This window comes from Spermophilus citellus, assembly GCF_964194105.1.
Source record: "Spermophilus citellus genome assembly, chromosome: 3".
NCBI lineage: Eukaryota > Metazoa > Chordata > Mammalia > Rodentia > Sciuridae > Spermophilus > Spermophilus citellus.
The window spans coordinates 146,997,766-147,021,968 of NC_138184.1; the positions used below are offsets into that span (position 1 = coordinate 146,997,766).

The window sequence follows — 24,203 nt, forward strand, 5'->3', positions numbered from 1 at the left end:
GACCACAGAACAGAGAGAGATCCCAGATCTCTCCCCACAGGGCACTGCTTCCTAACTCCTATCAGTGGTTTGGGGGTCTTGGCCACTTCCTGGATTAACTCACTACTATCTCCCTGCTGCATAGGATTCACTCCTTGTTCATCATCAGAATGTACGTTTTCAAACTACAGTAAAGATGCAGCATTCAGGATTATGTAGCAGAACAATTAAAAATGTAGTCTCTGCAGTCAGGTGGCTGGCTATACCACTAGGTAGATTTCTTGTATTGGAGAGATTATCTAATTCTTTTCCTTAGTTTCCACATTCAAAAAATAATAATAGTAATAAACCTAACCTTCAAGGACTATGCAAGGATTAAGTGTGATAATCTAAGTATGCCATTAACATGCTTCTGACATATAATATATACTTAGCATTAGCTATTGTAATTGCTTCACTAATTCTTTTAATATATTTATTAATAGTTACTATACAGTGTTTTAGGAAGTAAAGAAGACAGAAAAGTTCTTGCTTTCATAGAGCTAGAAAGTTTTCTCTAATAATTTTATCTTATTATTATTTATGTATTTTTTCAAGCAACCCCCCTGGATAATATTTCCTGAGACACTGTTTTGTGTCTTAAATCACATGCTATACAGAATTGAAGTTACTGCTTAATACTTACTTGTAAGTTAACTACCTAGTGCCATTTACTTGGTTTGAGAATTGAATCTATTTTCTTGGTTAAAGACAAGAAAAAGTAATAAGCCAGGAGAATTCTCCAAGTTCCTATTACATATATAAGACTTTTCTGAGATTCTAAGCAAATTGAAAAGATGGTCCCTATGATAATTTAGAAAGAAAAGACAAAGCACTGGGGATACAAATGGAAAAAAAAATCACGAGTTAAGTAAATGCTAAATTATCTGGTTAAGGGCAGCAGTAACAATTATTTACAGGAATACCTGACTAATGTGGTTTAGATAATTTAGAAATTTAATGGAAGGAGGTAGAAACAGAACTAAAATCTTGAAGAATTTACTTGGATGGAAAAGATCAAGAAGATTCTCAGAGGCTGAGACAATGTAAACAAGTTACAGATGTGAAAATAAAGATGAACCCTATGTCATACTCATTTTCATATTGCACAAAGGCTAGGCGGCAATGGAGCCTGCAAATAAAGGGTTGTTGATTTTAGAAGAAGTGGGAAATCAATCCATGAAATCAATTGAGAGCCTGGGTCAGGGTTGGGGCTGGGAATACAGAAGAAGGGACAGAAATAGACACTTTGCTCTGTGCTTCCTGGCTATCATGAACTGCTCAGCTTTCCTCTGCCATGATGTTCTGCCTCACTTTGCACCAGAGCTATGCAGTCGGCCTACCATGCGCTGAACTTCTGAAACCCCCAGTGCTCCTTATTGGACAAAATCAACTGGAACTCTGATACAAGAAAGGCCACTAATGGAGTCAGCAGAACAGAGAAGTGAAGGGTGCTCTAGAGGAGAAAATGGAAGATACCTAGCTTAGTGTGTGTGCACATGCACTCATTCATCACCAAAGGATCAGTGGTGAAAGTGATCATCAAAGATCATGTCCTGGGTATTTACAGTATTTCCCTCTATTGGTATTTCTCTTCCTCTAATAATGTGTAACTTATTTGTTTGGTTTTTTTTTTTTAAAGAAAAATTTGAAGATGGAACCAATAGGACTTAGTTATAAGAAGATATTAAAATCCTTTCAGTTTTCAAAGTGATTTCATTTACACTGTGTCCTGGCCTGGTATTCTTTCCCACAATAGTACACAGAATCTGTGCCAGGTTCATCAGCATTTCTTAATCCCATCATCCCCTTAACCAATGTCCTCTTATTGTGAGAATTTTAATGGCCCCTTTACTCTCCTCAAATGGAATTTGTACACATTTTTTAAACTCTCAACATCATGATTTTCTGTAATATAAAGGAAAATTCAAAGAATGTGGTTAATATTAAAATATACTTTTCCATCTGTAAAAGCCAGGACATACCAGAAAACATAATGAAGTGGTCAGATACTCTCACATGTAGAATATAGTTACCATGAATGCAGACAACACAGGCATGTTAATAATATATATGTCATAGCCTTCAGTGATGTGGTTTAGCCAAATGGTGGGTGAAGCTTGGTAAGGTTAAACAAAAACAAAAACAAAGTATGTACTGTCTTCCCTTAGTTATTCAGTACTTGCATTCCTGAAAATTCAGAGTGCATAAAAACCCTGCAAAAATACATTGGTATATGTGTGAAACAGTCCACTTCTACACCCAAGTGTTTTGAAGCAGATTTTCACTTACAGAAATGTCTAAGAACACTTTGGAAAGGCGGATGGGGCACAACGTTTTCATTGTGCGAGACTGAGGCATGTTGGGATGTCTTACATTGTCTCCTGGCTCACAGCCATTAGGTGCCAGACATCTCCCCATCACTGTGACAGACACAAGTGACTCCAGGATTCCACAGGCTCAGGGGAGCAGCCCCAGCCCACTGAGAACCACTGGGGGTTGGGGACTGGCTGTCAGGTGTCAGCCACCAATTCAAGAATGGTGACACACAAGCAAGCTGGGGTGGGAAGATTTGGATGTGGAGCCCAGGAAAGGAGTTGGCTGCAGCACTTTCTCTCCCAGCCAAGGGGAGCCTTCACTTTCTTAAATACTTCAAACTTAGCTTTTCCAACCTGGCAACAGTTTCAAGTTCTGAGCCCAGGTGGGAGATAAAATGAGGAGGAAAAAAAGGACATTTTGTAGGGAAAAAAATGAAGCAAACCTTTTTTGACTTATTTATGTTAAAGGTCAACATATTTGCCCTAATTCCCTGCTCTTTGTTGGCTCACTGGGAGGAATGTACTATGTCTCAAGAATTCAGGGGCAATCTAGTTCTCATGTGAATCGTTGAAATTATTTTGAAATTTAATTCTTGTTTTCCTTTAAACTACAGGTGTGATTTTATCCATCCCCCCACTTTTTGTGAAGTATGCAATGACAGCTAATCCCCTTGGCATTTGCTCTGTGCCCAATGGGAGGTACTGAGCAGATGTGCATGATTGCTTAGTATTAGCACTCAGCAGGTTGCCTTCTGCTCAGCAGTCTTCAGACAAATCCAAAGGGCTTGATCCACTTAGAGTACTTTACAGAGGATTTGGAGCCTTCAATTTACATTTAATAATAACACTACACACACCCCTCTTTCACAAATATGGGTACATTGTACCTAATTTGTAAATAGTCATTTGGCCCATTGATAATGTGCACACTTCAAGTTCATGCCAAATTATAACATTCCAAGAGTGTGAATCTATTGACAACCTTATTCCAGGACCATGATTATTCACTTGCCATCATATACCTGCTATTCACAGGATAGCAGGTTAGAAATCGTGAGGAAATCATTAGTAAACGTCTACTCTCAAGGAGCCTTTTGTCCTGTAGAGATGATAAACCTATATATTATCATAAATGAATGGCGAGCCTTTGGAAAGGAAGATAGCACATTGATGGAGTCTCTATCCACCTCTGGAGGAGACAGCATTTTTAACTTAGGAATCTTAACGATTCATTAACATTTAGACAAGCAAAACACTTTAATTTTGAGGAATGGCTAAAATACATATGAGCATAAATTTTTGTGGTTTTTATGTAATAAGAAGTGTGGCTTCCCATCACTTAATGATATGCTGTCTCCAATTATTGTCTGGGTGTAATTAAGTGACTTTGAATAATTGGTAATAATTGCTATGAAGAAATCTCATTCCATGTTGCTATCTTTCTGAAAAAAAAATTCTCTACATTGAAAGCTGAATTTTTTTTTCTTTCTCTTTTTTTTTTTTTTTTTTTTTTTTTTTTTTATCAAAGAAATCCCTTTCATAGCTCCAGATTCTAGGAGACCTCTGTGGATTTCACACCTCTGGAATGTACCTTTAACTCCATTCACAGTGAAAGGCAATCAGATAGGAGGTGCATAGATCTGTCAGGATCCTTAGAGAAATAGCTAGTTGCTAATGTAGGAAAGAATTCTTTTTTTTTTTTTTTTTTAAACATGGAGGAAAGAATTCTTGTTACAGAAAAAGTATTGGGCTTGATGGCAACATGGAATTGAGCCACTGAGGGCTTCTCTCCATGTCCATGCCGGCCCTGTGAGACCATTTGTGTCCTGGAACCTGAATGTAACTACCTTTGCTCCCTGGTGCAGGTCCAGGCTTACTGTCTCTCTCCAGGCACCTCTGGCCTCTGCCTGGAGGCTGGAGCTTGGACTCAGAGAAAGGTAGTTAATGTGAAATCTTGGCCAGGTAGGAAAAGACTTATAGCTGATCTGGATGGTAGTTACTGAAGTGTGTATAAATTCAAGTTGAACTCTTCAGATACGTACATTTCATATACACTATATCCCAATAAAAAGCATACATAATACTTGTAAAAGTAACTCTCAGTAACTGTGTTATTGCTGATTTTGGTTTATCTTATAACTTAGCAATGATTTATGAATTCTAAAATAAATTTTCAGAATTTTTAATGTTTTTGAAATTAAAATTTGTTTTCAATTTAGTTGAAATTATCTAAATAACCACAATGGAAGATTAATTGCAACAACTGTTTGTATCTCTTCAAAACTACAAATGACTCAAAAAAAAAAAAAAAGGTAAGTTTTTGAAAATGAGAAAAAAAATCATTTCTGGAAAAATAGGGTGAAAACACCTGTCGCCAAATCATCTGTTTGATGCTTCAAGATTTTCATTACTTAAATACTCAATTTTGAAGACAATTAATTGTCAACTAAATTATTATTTCAGTCAAATTGTCATGCTTACTAACTTGCATCCAGTCTCATACTTTTTTGGCCATGTCTTAAGCCAACTCTAACACACACACACACACACACACACACACACACGCACACACATCCTTCCCATCCTGATGCCTGTAGCTTTCGGTTAACATTTAGATCGGAGTCTAGTGAGTGAACAGTAATTGTGTGCTGATGTCAAGGTGAACAAAAATAGAACTTGCAGTAAAATCTTTCCCTTTAGCTGTGATTGTCAAGGTTCAAACACAAAAAGAGAAAGGAACATTCCCTTCTAAAAGAGGACTTTAAGAAAAAAAAAAAAACAAATTCAATGCCACTGAATGATAGCATTAAATCTTTAAAGTCCAAGGACTGAATGGAAATTAAATTTGAATTTCTTTTTCCCCAACAAACACAGCCAGGCTCATCTTTGATAGATTTTCTGATTGTATGAAATGCTTCTTTATGTTATTATTTTTTTTTTTAAAGATAGATATTTAGCATGGACTCTTTTGTTGGAACAGGACAGCTGGGAAGTGGTGGAAGGACTGAGGGGGGAGATGAATTACACCCAGGAGCCGCCTGTTCAGAAAGGATTTTTGCTGAAAAAGAGGAAATGGCCCTTAAAAGGCTGGCACAAGGTAAGACATTGGCCTTGGCCTCTCCTTTACATGTACCCACCCTACCCCACTGAGCACCCAGTTCTGGGGGCACTTAAACATTTGATTTGAAGTTGAAATTTGAGAGCTGGACGGGGATGCTTCAGTGGAACATCTCAATGAATTGTACTTTCTTCCCCCAGAGATTTTTCTACCTCGACAAAGGAATCTTGAAATATGCCAAGAGCCAAACGGATGTAAGTCTTCTCATTGGTTCAGCATGCCGCTAAAGAATTCTGCAGGGGTATTCGACATCATCTCAGGAGTGAGAATGTGTACAGTTGAGGGTCACAGTGCCCTGAACTGGAAGCCACAGAGGGCAGTAGTTTCTCCAGGAGGAACAGAAGTGCCCGACCCCTGCTGTCTTGTCCCTGGGTTCTAGGTGGGCTCAGTCCCCCTGTCAAGTGGAGGTCAGGGATGCGTCTAAGACCCCGCCATGTCGCCATGGGTCTGTTCTGGTCTTAGAGGTTTTCAAGTGGGAAAGGACATCCTTGCAACTAATATGATTGGCATTCCCACTCTTTATAGAGACTGAGGGTCTTGGCAGAAAAGGCCCTGGCCAACAAGACGTTCCTCTTGGAGGTAACACTAGGCAGTCACCCTGTAAGGGCTCTAAATGGCCAGTAGGCCTGCCCCTGGAGGGTCCTCCTCTCTGCCATTCCTCCCCTCCTAGCCTCCTTTAGCCTCCTGTCCATCCTCTTCCTTTTAAGTCCCTTCTAAATGAACGTGGACACCAGACATTAATTCAGCAGGAGCCAGTACAACAAACAGGTTCATTCCTTGTCCTGGGAGTCAATCCATGGTTCCTTGTTTCCTCCCATACCTGCTGTGTGAACTACTTGTCACTGAACCTCTCTGCACCTCAGTCTCCTCCTCTGTGAAGCATGGAGAGTGCCTCCTACCTCACAGAGTGAAGAAGACAGCGTGTGCACAGTGCCGAACTCAGTGTTGGCTCACACACGTGCTCCATCAGTGGTGGTGTCTGTGTTAGTGGAAGCGGAAGGTGAGGGGAAGGGTGGGGAGAGTGGGGAAAGTGACTATTACTTACAACACCGTGATTCTCAAGTGACCCTTTTCATGGTCTGTAGATAGAAAGAGAAAAGCTGCATGGCTGTATTGACGTGGGGCTCTCGGTGATGTCTGTAAAGAAGTCATCCAAGTGCATCGATCTTGACACAGAGGAGCACATCTACCATCTGAAGGTGAGTCTGCTTCCCGGGTGCTTTCTCCCATGTGCAGAGCCCTTTTGGGGGTTTGTTTTTGTTGTTTTGATACAGGATCTTGCCATGTTGCCTAGGCTACCTTGAACTTCTGGACTTAAGTAATCCTCCTGCTTCAGGCTCCCAAGTAGCTAGAACCAAAGGTGTGCACCACTTCCCCCAGCAAGGTTGTACAGAACCCCTTTATACTGAGGAGAGATTGTCAGTCACTATATAGTCGCCTTTTGGACATTCAGCCAATATGTAGATATTCATCACCAAAGTGTTCCTAATGGACCCTGTTGATATTATGATGGGACCCTTCTCCATTGTGTAGAACATTGCTTGAAGGGTTAGCATTCTTCTTATCTCATCCTTCAAATACCACTCCTCCTCTCTAGTGATTGTGCAGTGATGGATAACAACAACAAAAAAAAAAATTCATGTTTTCATATCACTTCTCCACCTGCAGCACCATCTTTATTTATTTATTTATTTTATTATTAGTTGTTCAAAATATTACAAAGCTCTTGACATATACCATCTTTAATAAATAACCATTTACCATAGGTTAGAATATGTTCCCTGAAATACAATATTTAATCTGTGGAGCCCAGTCTTACAATTTCAGCTAATTTTATAGGGATCCCATTAAAATTCTCATACTATAGAGAAATATCAGAAGTTTTTTCTCTTTAAGTGTGAGTCTCAAATCTGTTTACCTTCTTTTCTCTCCCCTACAAGTGGTATAGGAAGTTAAAGCATGAAACCTGAGATCCAGAACTAGTTAGATCCTGACATGGCTGCTTACAAACTGTTGAACTTTGGTCAATTATTTAATCTTTGAAAGTCTGTTTTCTTACCTAAAAAAAAAAAAAAAAAAAAAAAAAGTGTTACAGTCTAAAGTGCTTCTCTTATAGGGCTACATATTAAAAACTGGCATAAAGTCTGGCCCACAGTAAACTCAACAAGTTTAGTTACTGTTTTTTATTATTAGGTGGAAACAGTATTAGAAATTGAGAAGATACTAAGACTTTTCTTACTTGGCCAACTTACTTTGGATTTGGGGCTGAACGTTAGGAAAATAAGAGTGCAAGATCATGAGCTCCAGGTCCTAATGTGTCCCTGTCACCTCCAGCATGTGCACGATGAGCAACATGGGCCTAACACATGCATGTGTTTGATTGGCTGGGCAAGACAATCAAGTGCACCCTGTCCCTTAGCCTCACCTGAAGCTCTGCATTAGCTCACTGTAAAGCAGGGTTTCTCAACCTCAGCACTGTTGGCGCTGTGAACAGGATGATTCTTTATTGTGGGACTGTCCTGGGCATTGTGGGATGTTTAGCAGCATGCTTGCCTCTTGTTTAACCCACTGAATGCTGATGGTACCCTTCTAAGTGTGACAATCGAAAATGTCTCCAAATATTGCCAAGATTCTCCGGGGGATGAAATCACTCCTGCTTGCAGATAACTAGTGTGAAGTGGGGGAACAACCTAGAATCTTGGGGGGAAAAGTATAGGACAAATATTAACCCCAACTCCAAGCCCCATTTCGTGGTCAGTTTCTAAAAGAACGGCTTAGGTTATTTTTCCATGTACTTCTAGTTACTCTTTGTACTGTGTTTTGACATTGTCAGGAAATATTAGGTTCTTGTTTATATACTTTTGTAGTTAATAGAATAAAAATGATAATTAACTCCTAATTTTTAAAGAGTTCAAATGTCTTAAGATACATTGAATACTAATATCATGATAAATTAAATTTCTGCGTGATTTACTTTTGGATCTGTTTGGCTTATTCTTTCTTCTGAATATTAGCTGAGGCTGTGAGTGTTAGGGTGTAGTTACCTGAGGGTTCTAGTTCATGGCTTCAATGTCAGGTCTTCCAGTCCACTCCCTCATTTTATAGACGAGGGGTCTGGGCAACAGAGAGGTCACAGAACTGTCCTTCCATAGTCCTGGAATTACTGGAGGGGCTGGAACAGAACCATGGTCATTTTTTTAATATAGTGCTTTCAGTGCTGTTTTTCTTCTACCTTATTTAACCAATAAAAGATGAGTCACAATGAGCACTTTGGCATTAAGGGCCTCTGAGAGTACATCAGTGCAAGTATGACAAAAGATTCTCACAAAATTTCTCTTAACCACATCTGGGAAATGAAGTGCATTTCAGGAACATAAGATAGAGGAGACACCAAGCTGATGTCTGTCTGTGTTGTTTCTTTCTGTAAACGACACATGGGAGCCTTGGGTCCTGTAGGTGCTGCTCCTCATCCATACAGAAGCCAACCTGACAGTTTCTCGATGGATGATGCCTCCAATGTTTATTTGCACACCCTGTTCTCAGCTGTAGCATTGGGAAAGATTTTCACAGGATTGACTGAATTTTTTATCTTGGAAGTTAACCAATGAGACATCCTTTTGGGTTATTTGAATTTGCAGCTTCATGAGTATTTATGCCCTAAAATGCAGGTGTTTATCATTTTTCACCTTGAAAATATTAATATACTCTCTCACACACAAATATTGACTTTTAAGAAATATCGATGGCACATGGGTGCTTTCTCTATTCTTTCTAGCATTTTTATGAACATTTGAAATATTTTCTAATACAAATTATGAATTACATTCTTCCCAGGTATTATAAATTGATAGTCACTCATCTGTGAAGAGAATGACTAAATGTGTACACAATAAATGATGATTATGCTTCATAACACTTTTTCAGATACTCTTCTTTATCTGAGAGTGGGAAAGACATTCTTTTAAGTAATTTTCACATTCATTAACATAACTTTTCAGCAATATCCCCTTTGTCAGAGTAGAAGAACAAGGTTAAATATTTTAGAAAGAATTTACTAATTTATTCCAGTTCAGAGAGGATTAATCTGAAAAGTTTGAATTATAAGAGTTTAGAAAGAAATATGGTGCCAATAATATTCAGAGGGGATAGGAAAAGCTGGGACTTAAGAATCAGAAATGCTATAAGAGACAAATATAAATTTCAGTTTATTTGTTGTTTAATATAACTAGTACTGTTTTGGTTTCTTTAAAATAGCATAACAAACCTGGTGCAGTGGCACACTTCTGTAATCCCAGTGATGGGAGGCTAAGACAGGAGGATTGAAAGTTTGAGTCCAGACTGAACAACTTAGTGAGACCCTGTCTCAAAATAAAAAATGAAAGGGACAGGGCTATAGCTCCATGGTAGAGAACCCCTGGGTTCAATATCGTGTGTGTGTGTGTGTGTGTGTGTGTGTGTGTGTATGAAATATATGTATATACACATATGTCATTGAAATATATATTTATATAAAAATATATATACATATACTTGAATGTATGTAACAACAATTGGACCCTCTCAAACAAAACCTATATTCTTTATGAGGACAAGTGTTACTATTTCCTCCTCAAACTTCTTCCCATGGAGCACAAGAAATGTAGTCAGTAGAGGCTATTTCTACATGTGCCCCATTATAAAGAGCATGTGAATACTGACCTCAATTTGATGAATATTTTTTCCTTTTAGCAAGGGACTATCTGGTTTCTTCCTTTCAATTGAACTCATTTTAGGTGAAGTCAGAAGAAGTCTTTGATGAGTGGGTATCCAAACTTCGTCACCATAGAATGTATCGCCAGAATGAAATCGCCATGTTTCCACATGAAGTTAATCACTTTTTCCCAGGGTCGACTGTCACAGATTCTGCACCTGGGACATTTGACTCCATTTCTAATAGGAAGGTAATAAGTGTTTTGCCAATAATGAACATGAAAGGGGAATAATGAACTTTGAAGAGGGAGGACCATCTCAAGAACTAGGTCTCAGGAAGGGTTTGAGTGCAGGAACAGGGAAGTTGGGCTGGTACTTAATTATTCTCTTTGTCCAGTGAGTCAGAATCCAGATGAGATGAGCATCTGGTAATGGTGTGAGAGTATATAAGGAACAGCTCAGTATCCCAGATCTCTGTAGCAGTCTTTTGACCAGTTTGACCTTGATTTTCTTACCTGGTTGTAAAATGCATTACATACATGTACAGTCATTTAGGATTACAGAATATTTTCAAACATTTATATAATTACTTTGGTATTACCATTTGACAGGAAAAAAAATAAGGACCATCAGCTGAGGTCTCATAGCATAGTATGGCCAAGGTGGGGTGACAGCCAAAGATATAAGGGCCTCCTGTGTGATATTTTGCTAGAAGCTTCTTCCCATTATAGGCAGATGGTGTCTATTAGCAACTAACCCACTCTATTATCCTTTACCCTAAAGTGTCCCTACTGGGCTCTGTTTTCATTTATAATGTGCTCTTGTCATCTGTGGAACAGCGTAGCAGTATATCAAAGCAGAATTCATTTCAAACTGGAAGCAATTTATCATTTTCTTGTGGTGGAGAGACACGAGTTCCTTTATGGCTACAGTCTTCAGAGGATATGGAAAAATGCTCAAAAGGTAAGTGACCAGAAACCTTGGCTTCTTTCTGTCATGGCTCTGAACTGATGCTGGTTTGTTTACCCTCAGATGAATTTGTGACCTTCCCTTCTCTAGTTTCATTTGCTAATATTCTCTCTCATTTGCTAATAACCTATATTCTGCTAATTAAGGTTGCACTCATTGCCAACAAAAGACACTTTCCTTTCAGACCTTTTCATCCTTGCCTGTGTGTCCATGAGACAGGTTTGCTTTTCTAGTCTTTTGAGTACAGATACCTAACTTCCACCTGGGCCCATGAATCCGGGTCTCCAGGGCTTTGAACTGCATGGTGCTCTCTCTTTTTATAAGTGCCAAAAATGGTTCTGATGCACCTTCATGATTAAGAATTAGTGTTCCAGAGGTGAATGGGTGACCAAATAGAGAGCCCCACAATGTAGGTGTTGACTCCCTTGGCTGCACATTAGAATCATCAAAAGAGTTTTAAAATGCAAGAATACCCATGCCTGGGTCTCTCTTCCAAAAATGTTCTTTAAATTAGTCTGGGGTGGGTCCCTGGTGGCACTGATTTTCCAAAGATCCTCAGGAGATTTTGATAGGAGCCAACATTGAGCCTTCCTACCACAATGAATCTCAGTGTTCTTAAGTTTAATTAGCTGAGACTCGTCCAAAAAAAGAATGATCACCAGTGGGACGGAGAAGGTTCTGATTTAATTGTCTAAGGGTGGGACTTGTACATATGCAATTAAAAACAAAAATGTTTCCAGTTGGGCATGGTGGTGCACACCTACAATTCCAGCAACTGCTCAGGCTGACAGAGGAGGATCCCAGGGCTGGGGATATAGCTCAGTGGTAAAGTGCCCCTGGGTTCAATCCCAAACAAGAAAAAAAAAGTCTCCAGGTGATTTTAAAGCAATAATTTAGAAAGATGTTAGGTGTTATCCTTGAAAATTGGTTTCCATCTTGTTGAATGTAGATATTATTTCTACTGAGCCATGGATGCTGGAGGCTTTACCCTTCCAATAAACACCATTCGTGAACTTCCCTGAGTAATAGCTTGGTGAAGTGGTCCCTAAAATGTTGCTTCTGCACCAGCAGCATTGGCCTGGCAGGGAAACTTATTAGAAGTGCAGATTCTCAGGCCCATCCCAGATGATCTAAATCAGAAACTGGTGGAACTCAACAATAGGTGTCTTAACAAGTTTCCAGTTGTTTCTGATGACACCAAAATTTAAAAGTCACTACCTAATTCCTTTGGACCTTAATTCCCTCAGCAAAAATATCCATAAGCATCTAGTAAACAGCCAGTTGTGGGCTCTTTTAAGTTACTGATCAGGTCTGAGAGTACTCTTCTATCATGTCAGGTCCAACTGCAGAAGCTATTCATTATCCTCATTCAGGTCCATGATCAACACATCCATTTAATGTGTATTGGGTCTTTACAAGTGGGTAGCAGTATCCTATTATTGCAGGATTATTATGCTGGGCTAGGTTATATGGCTCAGCACTGGAGCGCTTGCCTAGCACATGTGAGGCCCTGGGTTTGATTCTCAGCCCCACATAAAAATAAATAAAATAAAGGTATTAGGACTGGGGTTATGGCTCAGTGGTGGAACGCTTGCCTAGCACACATGATACACTGGGTTTGATCCCTGGAACCATATAAAAATAAACAAATAAAAGTGTAAAGATTTTGTGTTCATCTACAACTAAAAAAATTTTAAAATAAACAAAATAAAATAAAGTTATAAAAGGATAAATAAAGGCATTGTGTCCAACTACAACTGAAAAATAAATATTAAAAAAATAATGCTTGGCTGGGGTTGTAGCTCAGTGGTAGAGCACTTGCCTCTAATGTGTGAGACACTGAATTCAATTCTCAGCACTGCATATAAATAAAGTAAAGGTCCATTAACAACTAAAAAAAATTTTAAAAAATAATAATGCTGCTGTCTGATTTATTTTGTTCATACTGTAGGCCATCTGAGTACTCTGCATGTATCAGCTCAGTTAAATAACTCTGTCAGCTAAGTGTGTACTGATTCCCAGTCTCTAGATGAGGGAACTGAGTCCCAGAGCATTATGTCATTTGCCCAAGAATCACAGTTCATTAAGTGGATTCAAACTAAGGCAGCCTGATTTTCCACTAAAGTCTACAACCTTTCCTGTAACAAAGGAACTAAAGTTTCCTACCTGTACAGATAGAAACTCTAATATACAAAAAGAACAATCTCTGGTGCCAGCACAGTGATCCCTTTTGCTGGTAGAGAATTGTGAGCATTCCCCTTTTCTTCCCTCATAGACCTGGCACACTGCCATGCTTACCTGGTGGAAATGAGCCAGCTGCTACAAAGTATGGACGTCTTGCATCGGACATACTCGGCTCCTGCCATCAATGCCATCCAGGTTAGCTCAAGCCCTCCTCTGTTCGCCTTCTGGCTTCTGCCTTCCTTTCTCCTCCCCAGCCTTTGACTAACAATGGGTGTTGTCTGGCCAGTTGCTTGAGCCAAACTCAAGGGGATGGAAGTGGTCACTTTGCTGGGCATTTATCCCTATTGGTTTGGTGGACCTTACTGTCTGTCCTCTCTTTCCTGTTTTGAAACAAAGGGTGGAGTTTTTGAAAGTCCCAAAAAGGAAAAAAGATCACACAGGAGGTGGCGGTCCAGAGCTATTGGCAAAGATGCTAAAGGAACGCTGCAGGTAACCGTTACTTCCGCCAGCAAGCTGCTTTCCTGCTGGATCTGCATGCCATGTGCTGGGGCTACTTGGACTTAAATAGAACAGACAAGTGAATGCTCTGGAGTTGTTCTCTCCGATACTGCATGTAGAGACATGAGCTCATCGCTTAGACCCTCTGAATAGTAGTTTAAGCTTGTAATGGGTATTGGGCAGGGGAGAGAGTATTTTCTAAAGGAAAATGGCATGGAGTTGGAGGGACTGCCACCATTTCTAGGACTTTTGGTTTTTTCCCCTGTAATGTTTAGCCTGCCTGCCCTCTTCTTGCTTGGGTGGTTGTCCTGTTTTTGTGGCTGCTGTGACTCTGTGCTTTGACTCACCTCTCCTGCTGAAGCTCAGTGGATTTATCATCCCTCTGAACCCACAGGCCTCAGTCTCTGGGCCCAAGACATTGTGGGAGCTCTCTCTTGCTATTTTTCTCCAGACTTTCAGTTCCCCACCAAAAATTCACTGTGTCATTCTAGGAGCTGTCTTTTCCAATGCACAGCTAAATCACAGGCCAAGATTTGCATATTACATATTAAATAGCATTACATATTACATATTAAATGGCAACATTGTAAGAATAAAAACAAATCCCAAGCTTTTGGATATATCATCTGATGTACTCTTGTATATACTCTTTGGATCAAAGCACTTTATATGTTGAACTTAAACATTTTCAAAGAATGTTCCATGCACACACGTGAGAAGCTAGTATGTTTTGTAGAAGCCCTGGTGCAAATAAAGAAGAGCACTTTAAAACCTATTCATTATTAGCATCTAGTTGCTTGGTGATGATGGCAGGAGGGAGGAAGGAACTGAGTATAAATGAAAGCCTGGCAGGTTTAGCTGTCATTTTCAACCCATAGCTTTAATACTTCTATCATCTCCAAATGAGTATATGATTTTTTTCACCCATTTTTATTTCATAAGAATCAAGTTGCTGTGGAAAGTTTTCTCCTGAGTTTTTATTTGTTTTTCTTCCAAGTTAACACTCAGTAAGTAGGAAGACTCCCTATAAAATGTTCTTTCCTTAATAGGTTCCAATCTTAGAATCAAGTACATGTTCTGAACAGTCTGCATCTGAACAGAAATCTCTCCCTTTGGTGTCACTTTAGGTCCCTAAACCTTTTTCTGGCCCTGTAAGACTACATTCCTCCAATCCTAATCTGTCAACACTAGATTTTGGAGAAGATAAAAATTATTCTGATGGTTCTGAAACCTCATCAGAGTTTTCTAAAATGCAGGAAGATCTGTGTCATGTTGCCCATAAAGGTAAGTGAGCTTTCCTTCTTTTTAGTGTGTTTGATGAATGTGTTTGACACATGCCTGAAACTGGAATGTCCTTGGAGAGCGTGTCATAGTTGGTTCATTTTCTGCTCTATTAAGAACGTGAGCAACCTAATTTGTATTCATTTCCTTGATAGTGGAGGTGTATTCGCAAGTTTCCTTTTAACCTCTTAGAAGAGACAGGGAGATTGTTTGCTATACAGTTGACAGAAGCCCTAGATCCAACAAACTGCAAATTGAAAATATTTCTCTAAAAAAAAATCACAGCTACAGACTTTTTTTTGTCATTATTCCCTAAACAATGCAATATAAAACTATTTTCCCAGCATTTACATTTATTAGTCATCAAGAGATGCTGTAAAGTATATAGGAGAACATGATACTAAGGGATGACATATTCTAAAAGCTGGGCAATTCACTTTTCTGGAGAAAACTATGATATTATGTTTCAAGCATTTTTAAAAATATGCCTATCAAGCAGTTTTACTTTGAAGAGTCCATTTGTAGCAATTAGTTAACTTAAAATTTATCCAAATAAGACTATTCACTATAGCACTATAGCATGTTTCTTTGAATCAAAAGTTAGAAATGGGAGTTTAACATCTTTAGCTATTAGGGAAATGCAAATTAAAGTCATTGATGAGATAACACTACACACCTATTAGAACAGATAATTTTTTTTAATGCAGTATCAAATACTGGTGAGATACACAGGAACAGAATCTCTTATATATTGCTGGTGGCTGTATTAAATGTTAAAGGTGCAGTGCTCTGGAAAGTAGTTTGGTAGTGTTATGTAAGACTAAACATACTTACCATACAACCCAACATTCACATTCCTGGGTGTTTATCCTAGAGAAATTAAAATTTATGTCCATGTAAAAACCTATACCCAAATGTTCAGAGCAGGTTTATTTGTGTAAGCCAAAGACTGGAAACAACTCAGTGTCCGTCAACAAACAAACCGTGTTACATCCCATATAATGGAAAACTGCTGAGCAATAAAATATTTAAATCTCTGTTGCAGAGATGAGAGACCAGAGGCTTAGAGAAGCTAACGGAGGATCTTGTGATTATAAAGTAGCCAGCGTGAGACTTGAATCCCAACTTGCCTGACCCCAATTTACATGCTCCTTACTTATAAGGGTGTTTCTCTGACCTTACAGGAGGTAGCCATGGTTAATTTTTATAGACATGGAAAAGATGCCCACAGTGTGTCATTGCATAAAAATGAAAGGTTACAAAACATTGTATAGGTATGGCCCCATTTTTCAAGGAAAAAAATTGATATATGCCTGGCATACGTAGGTACACTAAAAATTCTAGAAGTGTTTTCATGATGGAGGCTGAAATTACAAGTACTTATCATCTTTTTTCTTTAAATTTTCATACATTTTAAACTTTTCTTAAAGAGAAAATATATTACATTTTTAAAGTAAACCATTTCATGTTTTTTACAGATTCCTCTCTCAGACCCTATCTTATTCACCACTAGAATGTCTCAGTGTTTTAGAGGATAAAAATTATTTTTTCCCTCGGTGATTATTTTGATATTATACAGTCTATCTGTAAATGTGAAGGGTTGCCTGGTCCACCCCTTAAGAGCTTTTTAAATGCCCCTTGGGCATTTTTTAATATTTAAAGAAACAGTTACATTTAGAGCATTTTAGGTTTATAGGGAGGAAATTCTTTTAAAACATCATTACTTTTTAATAATATGCACTGTCTGTTTTAAATGAAAAGTCGATGCCTCCCTACTGCAGGGAAAGACCTTGGATTTTATCCAGGTGGCAGAAGCTGCTCCCTTGTCAGGGCAGAGGTTCTGTGTAGAGTGGCTCCATTCATCTGATCACCTGATCACCCGTAGAATCTCCACGTCTCTGAAGGTCTGTAATGGACCCCCAGCCAGCTGTTCTGTCTTTGGGGGCTCTGTGAAATCAGCTGGCTGCAGAGTCACCACGTACCTCAAGGAGGTCAAAGTTAGTGCTGCAAGACAGTTCCAAGTGGCTTATTCAGCAACATCCTTATCCCCTGGGCTGTGGGACTGTGAGTACCACAGGCAGCCTAGGGAGCTGTGTGCATTCACACTTGCAGGAAGTCTCCTCCATGGACCCTACTTGTGGGGCTTCAGGGAATAGACAGCTCTCAGATTTGCTGGTAGTCCTCTGACTGACATGCTTTTCTGCTTTCATGTCTTCAAACTCAAGCATCTTGACCTGTCTTCCTGTGTAAATCTTGTTTTGTCACTGATGGGGCCAATTGCTTTTTCTTTTTCTTTTTTTTTTTTTTTTTTTTTTTTTTTTTTTTTTTTTTTTTGCCAGCATCACTGTTCTAAGGGGCTAATTTTGAAGCAGCTGAATTCCATTGATGTAACAGTCTATGTGACCTACTTTTGTCAAATGCATCTGAATTCTCCTGGTTTTGTAGACCAAGTGGAACCCAACATATACCTATCCTATTATTTCAAGTCCTTGTTAGACATGACGAGCTGTGAACTTGATTTTTTGGTATATTGTTGAACTGGTACTCAGAGTTCAAGCTTCAGGCTTTGTTGACACCTGTATAAGCAAACAGATGAAAATATACCAAACCTAAAAGCCATTATTTTTCTTTCATATATTAGCTTTTACATTTCCCAAAGTGTATTTTTTGAAACTCTTTACCCATAAAATGATTAAAACTTCAAACAAGAATTTAATGATTTAAAATGTTTGGAAAATACAGTTCTCTCTGGATTCACTCAAACTGAGTAGTCAAGACCCTGAGAAATCCTACAGCAATGAAACCTGATTTTTTTTTTTTTTTTTTTTTTTGTACTGGGGATTGAACTCAGGGGCACTCTACCACTGAGCCACATCCCCAGCCCTTTTTGTATTTTATTTAGACAGGGTCTCTCTGAGTTGCTTATGGTCTTGCTAAGTTGCTAAGACTCGGTTTGAACTCGTGATCCTCCTGACTCAGCTCCCTGAGCCGCTGGGATTTCAGCCACCACGCCCAGCATGTCTCAGTGATTTTGAATAGTATTTGGGAAACTCTCTACTCCCTACCAGCTATTAACAACCCGGAAATAAAGTCCTTGGGGAAATACTTTAAGAAGCACGGTGACTAATAAGCCTATACTGACTGAGCAGGCCACCTCTGTTACCAACCAACTGTGCATTCCTGGTTTACCTTTCTGCCCTCGGTTGCCTCATCTGTTAAGTGTTCTAAAATAGCAGTCCTCACTCTTCTATCATAGTCTTCTATGATTATTTTATGCTGAACAGAGAGAATTCACACCATTTCTTACTGTTGCAAGGTTTTATGAGAGACTATTCTGTTAGCAGCAGAGAAAGAAATGGCCAAACTTTGTAAAAAGATTTAGGGTGAGAAAGCAAGGAACAGGGTGGGACTAGGGTCAGGGTTCTCCAGATGCAAGTGGATATTCATGCTCTGCCATCAAAAGGAAATAAGACTTGAATTCTTTTCCAAGAGGTGAGGGAAATCCTCATTTATAAATGTAAAAACTTTGGGCTGAGGCTGGGGCTCAGTGGTAGAGCGCTTGCCTAACATGTGTGAGGCACTCAACACCACATAAAATAAATAAATAAAATAAATGTTAAAAAAAAAAACTTATGAGTCAGCAAATAAGCCATAATACAAACTAAGAAAAAAATGAAAAGCTAAAGCACAAAATGAAATTACATTAACTTATTGTTTTATTCCTGGAGTCTTTTCTTGCATTGAGTTGTAATTGTTGTCATTTTCTGAACTGTTTTAAGTATATGAATGCCAAGTATGCCTCCATGATACCTCTTTCATGGATTAAAATGTATTATTCATAAATTAGAATTCAGTGTAAGCTTGCTGAGCAATTATATTCATGTACTTTATCAGTAAATCAGTAGGACCAGTTAGTAAAATTACCTAACGTATCTAAATCAGTTTGGATGGAATATGAATTAGAAAATATTTTAGAACCATGGATATCCTGTGAGGTTTGAAACTTAAGCAGATTGCAGAAAATCAAATCATCCCAAATATTTTAAGAATATTAATATTTTAGGGGCTAGGGCTGTAGCTCAGTGGTAGAATGATTGCCTCACACCATGAGGCACTGGATTCAATCCTCAGCATCACATAAAAATAAATAAAGATATTGTGTCCATCTATAACTGCAAAAATATTTTTTAAAAAGAATATTAATATTTTAAAGATAACTCAAATAAAATATTAATATTTTAAAGATAACTCAAATAAAATATTAATATTTTAAAGATAACTCCATTAAAAAGAAAAATAGTCCTACTGTGTATTGAGTGCTGATAGTGTGTTTTCTCATTGTTTCTCTGAAGCACTCCTGAGATATAGGGATTATCCAAATATATAGGTGTGGAAACAAGCATTTGTCCAAAATCTAAACAGCAATTAAGCATTAAAGGCAGGATTTAAGTTCATGTATGCCTCGTTATAGACTATCTTTCCCCTGTCTCACACTGCCTCTCCAGGGGTGGTGTCCATTGCATTCATAACCGTATTCCTCAAGATCTTATTCCTTTCTGATGCTGAAAAACTGCTAAAGAAGGAACATGTTAAGAAGTAGAGCTCTCAGATCAGCTGTTGCCACCCAAATATGCCATGTAGTGTAGTCTCACCAATAAAAGTCCAACTCACTAAAAGTATGACACAGAAGCCTGTTGCAAGGGGAACAGTGCTGACCACCAAGGCTTATGGGGCTCCTGCATGCTGTACTTGTGCTGTTCTGCTCTGTGGACGCAGCTCACATCATCCACTTATGCTTAAGTCTTACAACCAAAAGTCCCACTCTCTTAGTCCAGCAAGGGGGGTTGAGAAATGGCTAATGATAACCTGGGGGAAAAATGAGTAAACTGAGATCCCATAATTGTCTTCTGAAACTTGAATACCCCACAAAAAAAGGAAGTGATCCTTTTTGCAATGAGAAGAAACCAAAGCAAATGTCTTAGGAACAGGAAGGACTAAGTCCCAGAGCAGAATATACTTGCTTCAGAAGATAGCAAGGACTCTGAGAAGCATGGGCCTGTAGACCACCTGGCAAGGTCTTTGGGGATGGGGAGGGACTGTCATGCTCTGGGGTGAGTGGCTCTGGTGCTCTTTGAGATTCTGTGTAATTCTGTCTCAGACTTTCCATGTGGCTTTGTTTATTATAGTGTCCATAGATACAGTATTCATTTGGATTTTTATTTGCCTCTAATATACTTAGAATCAAGTTGGAAATAAGACATTCCTGTCACAGGAAATATCCCAGGCCTTTGGGATCCTGTTCCTTTGACAGTTGACTTAAATATGTCCTCCATGAGCAGCCTCAAGTCATTGCTCTGTGTGTGCTACATCATTCAGTGGCTCTGAATGGCTACTTTATCATCCTCTGAGTGGACCTTAATGGTCATTTAAGAAATGTAATGCAGAGGGATCTAGTCTCCTGAACCCCTTTGTCAAATGATTGAGGAAGAGATTTTCACCTTACAATAAAATATAAAGACTATATGAGTTTCCTTCTGTTTATTTTATGCTGCTCACCACAGTCTTAGCTATACATTTTGAACCAAATAGTGCATATTCTGCAAGTTTCAAAATTTTAGAAAGGAATCTTCTAGTTTGGTTGAAAGTTTTGCTTTGTAACAGGGCATATAAAAGCCAGAAGAATCGATTTGGGAAAGTGGCAGCCAGCTGAGTGCTATGATTATTTTATTTGGAGGAATAAAGGTAACAGTGAAGAAATAGCCACTCCCCTAACTCCTAGGAACCTATTGAGAAGGTCATGGGGCTCCTACATGCTGGGGATAGGGATGCTTAGCAAATGGGACATGAAAATCATCAAATGCAGCAAGATCACAGCATGGCTTATTTCTCTCCTCCCGAGGCTGGTCTCTAGCTCAATAGACTCTGCCCAGTCCCTTATTCATTGAATCTCTACTCAGTGTGCAGTTATTTTTTTTTCTTTTTTTTTTTTATTGGTTGTTCACAACATTACAAAGCTCTTGACATATCATATTTCATACATTAGATTGAAGTGGGTTATGAACCCCCAATTTTACCCCAAATGCAGATTGCAGAATCACATCGGTTACACATCCACAGTTTTACATAATGCCCTATTAGTAATTGTTGTATTCTGCTACCTTTCCTATCCCCTACTATCCCCCCTCCCCTTCCCTCCCATCTTATCTCTCTACCCCATCTACTGTAATTCATTTCTCTCCTTGTTTATTTTCCCATTCCCCTCACAACCTCTTATATGTAATTTTGTATAGCAATGAGGTTCTCCCTTCATTTCCATTCAATTTCCCTTTTCTCTCCCTTTCCCTCCCATCTCATGTCTCCATTTAATGTTAATCTTTTCTTCTTGCTCTTCCTCCCTGCTCTGTTCATAGTTGCTCTCATTATATCAAAGAAGACATTTGGTATTTGTTTTTTAGGGATAATCGCCATTTTGATAATGTTAGTAATGTTAGGGGTAATATCGCCATTTTGATAATGTTAGTTCTGCCTATCCATGAACAGGGTATATTTTTCCATCTTCTAAGATCTTCTTCTACTTCTCTCTTTAGGGTTCTGTAGTTTTCATTGTATAAATCTTTCAGTCTTTTGTTAGGTTGATTCCCAAGTATTTTATTTTTTTTGAGGATATTGTGAATGGAGTGTTTTTCCTCATTTCCGTTTCAGAAGTTTTGTCGCTGATATACAGAAATGCATTTGATTTATGCGTGTTGATTTTATATCCTGCCACTTGGCTGAATTCATTTATTAGTTCTAGTAGTTTCTTTGTAGACCCTTTTGGGTCTTCTAGGTATAGAATCATGTCATCTGCAAATAGTGATAATTTAAGTTCTTCTTTTCCTATTTTATGCCTTTAATTTCTTTCGTCTGTCTAATTGCTCTGGCCAGTGTTTCGAGAACTATATTGAATAGAAGTGGTGATAAAGGGCATCCCTGTCTTGTTCCAGATTTTAGAGGGAATGCCTTTAACTTTTGTCCATTCAGAATGATGCTAGCCTGAGGCTTAGCATAGATTGCTTTTACAATGTCAAGGTAAGTTCCTGTTATCCCTAGTTTTTCTAATGTTTTAAACATAAAGGGATGCTGTACTTTGTCGAATGCTTTCTCTGCGTCTATCGAGATGATCATATGGTTCTTATCTTTAAGTCTATTGATGTGGTGAATAACATTTATTGATTTCCGTATATTGAACCATCCTTGCATCCCAGGGATGAATCCTACTTGATCATGGTGCACAATTTTTTTGATATGTTTTTGTATTCGATTCTCCAGAATTTTATTGAGGATTTTTGCATCTAGGTTCATTAGAGATATTGGTCTGTAGTTTTCTTTCTTTGAGGTGTCTTTGTCTGGTTTCGGAATCAGGGTGATGTTGGCCTCATAGAATGAATTTGGAAGAGCTCCCTCTTTTTCTATTTCCTGAAATAACTTGAAAAGTATTGGTTTTAATTCTTCTTTAAAGGTTTTGTAAAACTCCGCTGTATACCCATCCGGTCCTGGGCTTTTCTTGGTTGGTAGTCTTTTGATGGCTTCTTCAATTTCATCCATTGATATTGGTCTGTTCAAATTGTGTGTATCCTCCTGACTCAGTCTGGGCAAATCATATGACTTAAGAAATTTATCGATGTCTTCACTATCTTCTATTTTATTGGAATATAGGTTTTCAAAATAATTTCTAATTGTCTTCTGTATTTCTGTAGCATCTGTTGTGATACTGCCTTTTTCATCCCGTATGTTAGTAACTTGAGTTCTCTCTCTTCTTCTTTTCGTTAGCATGGCTAAAGGTCTGTCGATCTTATTTATTTTTTCGAAGAACCAACTTTTAGTTTTGTTAATTTTTTCAGTAGTTTCTTTTGTTTCAATTTCATTGATTTCCGCTCTGATTTTAATTATTTCTTGCCTTCTGCTACATTTGCTGTTGTTTTGCTCTTCCTTTTCTAGGGCTTTGAGATGAAGTGTGAGCTCATTTATTTGTTGGTTTTTTCTTTTTTTGAGGAATGACCACCAGGCGATGAATTTTCCTCTTAAAACTGCTTTCATTGTGTCTCATAGATTCCGATATGTTGTGTCTGTATTTTCATTTATCTCTAAGAATTTTTTTATTTCCTCCTTTATGTCTTCTGTAACCCATTGATCATTCAGTAACATATTGTTCATTTTCCATGTGATGTAGGATTTTTCCTTCCTTATTTTATCATTGATTTCCAGTTTCATTCCATTATGATCAGATAAAATGCATGGTATTATCTCAACCCCTTTATATTTACTGAGGGTTGCCCTATGGCATAATATATGGTCTATTTTTGAGAAGGATCCATGTGCTGCTGAGAAAAAAGTATATCCATTTGGTAATGGTTGATATATTCTATATATGTCAGTTAAGTCTAGGTTATTGATTGTGATATTGAGTTCTATAGTTTCTTTATTCAACTTTTGTTTGGAGGATCTGTCCAATGGTGAGAGAGGTGTGTTGAAGTCACCCATAATTATTGTGTTGTGGTCTATTTGATTCTTGAACTTGAGGAGAATTTGTTTTATGAATGTTGCAGTACCATTATTTGGTGCATAAATATTGATAATTGTTATGTCTTGTTGGTGAATGGTTCCTTTTAACAGTATATAATGTCCTTCTTTATCCCTTTTGATTAACTTAGTCTTGAAGTCGATTTTATTCGATATGAGGATGGCCACCCCTGCTTGCTTATGAGGACCGTGTGCGTGGTATATTTTTTCCCATCCTTTCACCTTCAGCCTGTGTATGTCTTTTCCAATCAGATGTGTCTCCTGGAGGCAGCATATTGTTGGATTTGTTTTTTTAATCCATGATACCAGCCTATGTCGCTTTATTGGAGAGTTTAAGCCATTAACATTCAGAGTTACTATTGATATATGGTTTGTACTTCCATCCATGTTTGATTATTTATCCTTTTTTTAAAAAAAAATTTAGTTTGTTTCTCCATGATTATCTTTCCCCTCGCCCTCTGTCTTTACCGACGCACTTCCCACTGATGGTTTTGGTTATTGTTTTTCATTTCTTCCTCGTGTAGTGTTTTGCTCAAAATGCTTTGCAATGCAGGTTTTCTGGCTGCAAA

General features: G+C 38.3%; 1 protein-coding gene across 3 annotated transcripts in view; it reads left to right on the top strand.

The window, feature by feature from the left end:
- The window catches only part of OSBPL3 (oxysterol binding protein like 3), a 187,029-nt gene that overhangs the window by 100,317 nt on the left and 62,509 nt on the right, over nt 1–24,203 (top strand). The window contains exons 3-10 of one of the 3 annotated variants that reach the window (XM_081285669.1): nt 5,317–5,433; nt 5,595–5,648; nt 6,540–6,653; nt 10,227–10,394; nt 10,983–11,106; nt 13,388–13,491; nt 13,693–13,785; nt 14,922–15,078. In XM_081285669.1, the coding sequence (XP_081141795.1) occupies nt 5,317–5,433; nt 5,595–5,648; nt 6,540–6,653; nt 10,227–10,394; nt 10,983–11,106; nt 13,388–13,491; nt 13,693–13,785; nt 14,922–15,078 (931 nt within the window). The remainder of the gene's footprint in view (nt 1–5,316; nt 5,434–5,594; nt 5,649–6,539; nt 6,654–10,226; nt 10,395–10,982; nt 11,107–13,387; nt 13,492–13,692; nt 13,786–14,921; nt 15,079–24,203) is intronic. The other 2 variants (XM_081285671.1, XM_081285670.1) reach the window with 2 other exon arrangements.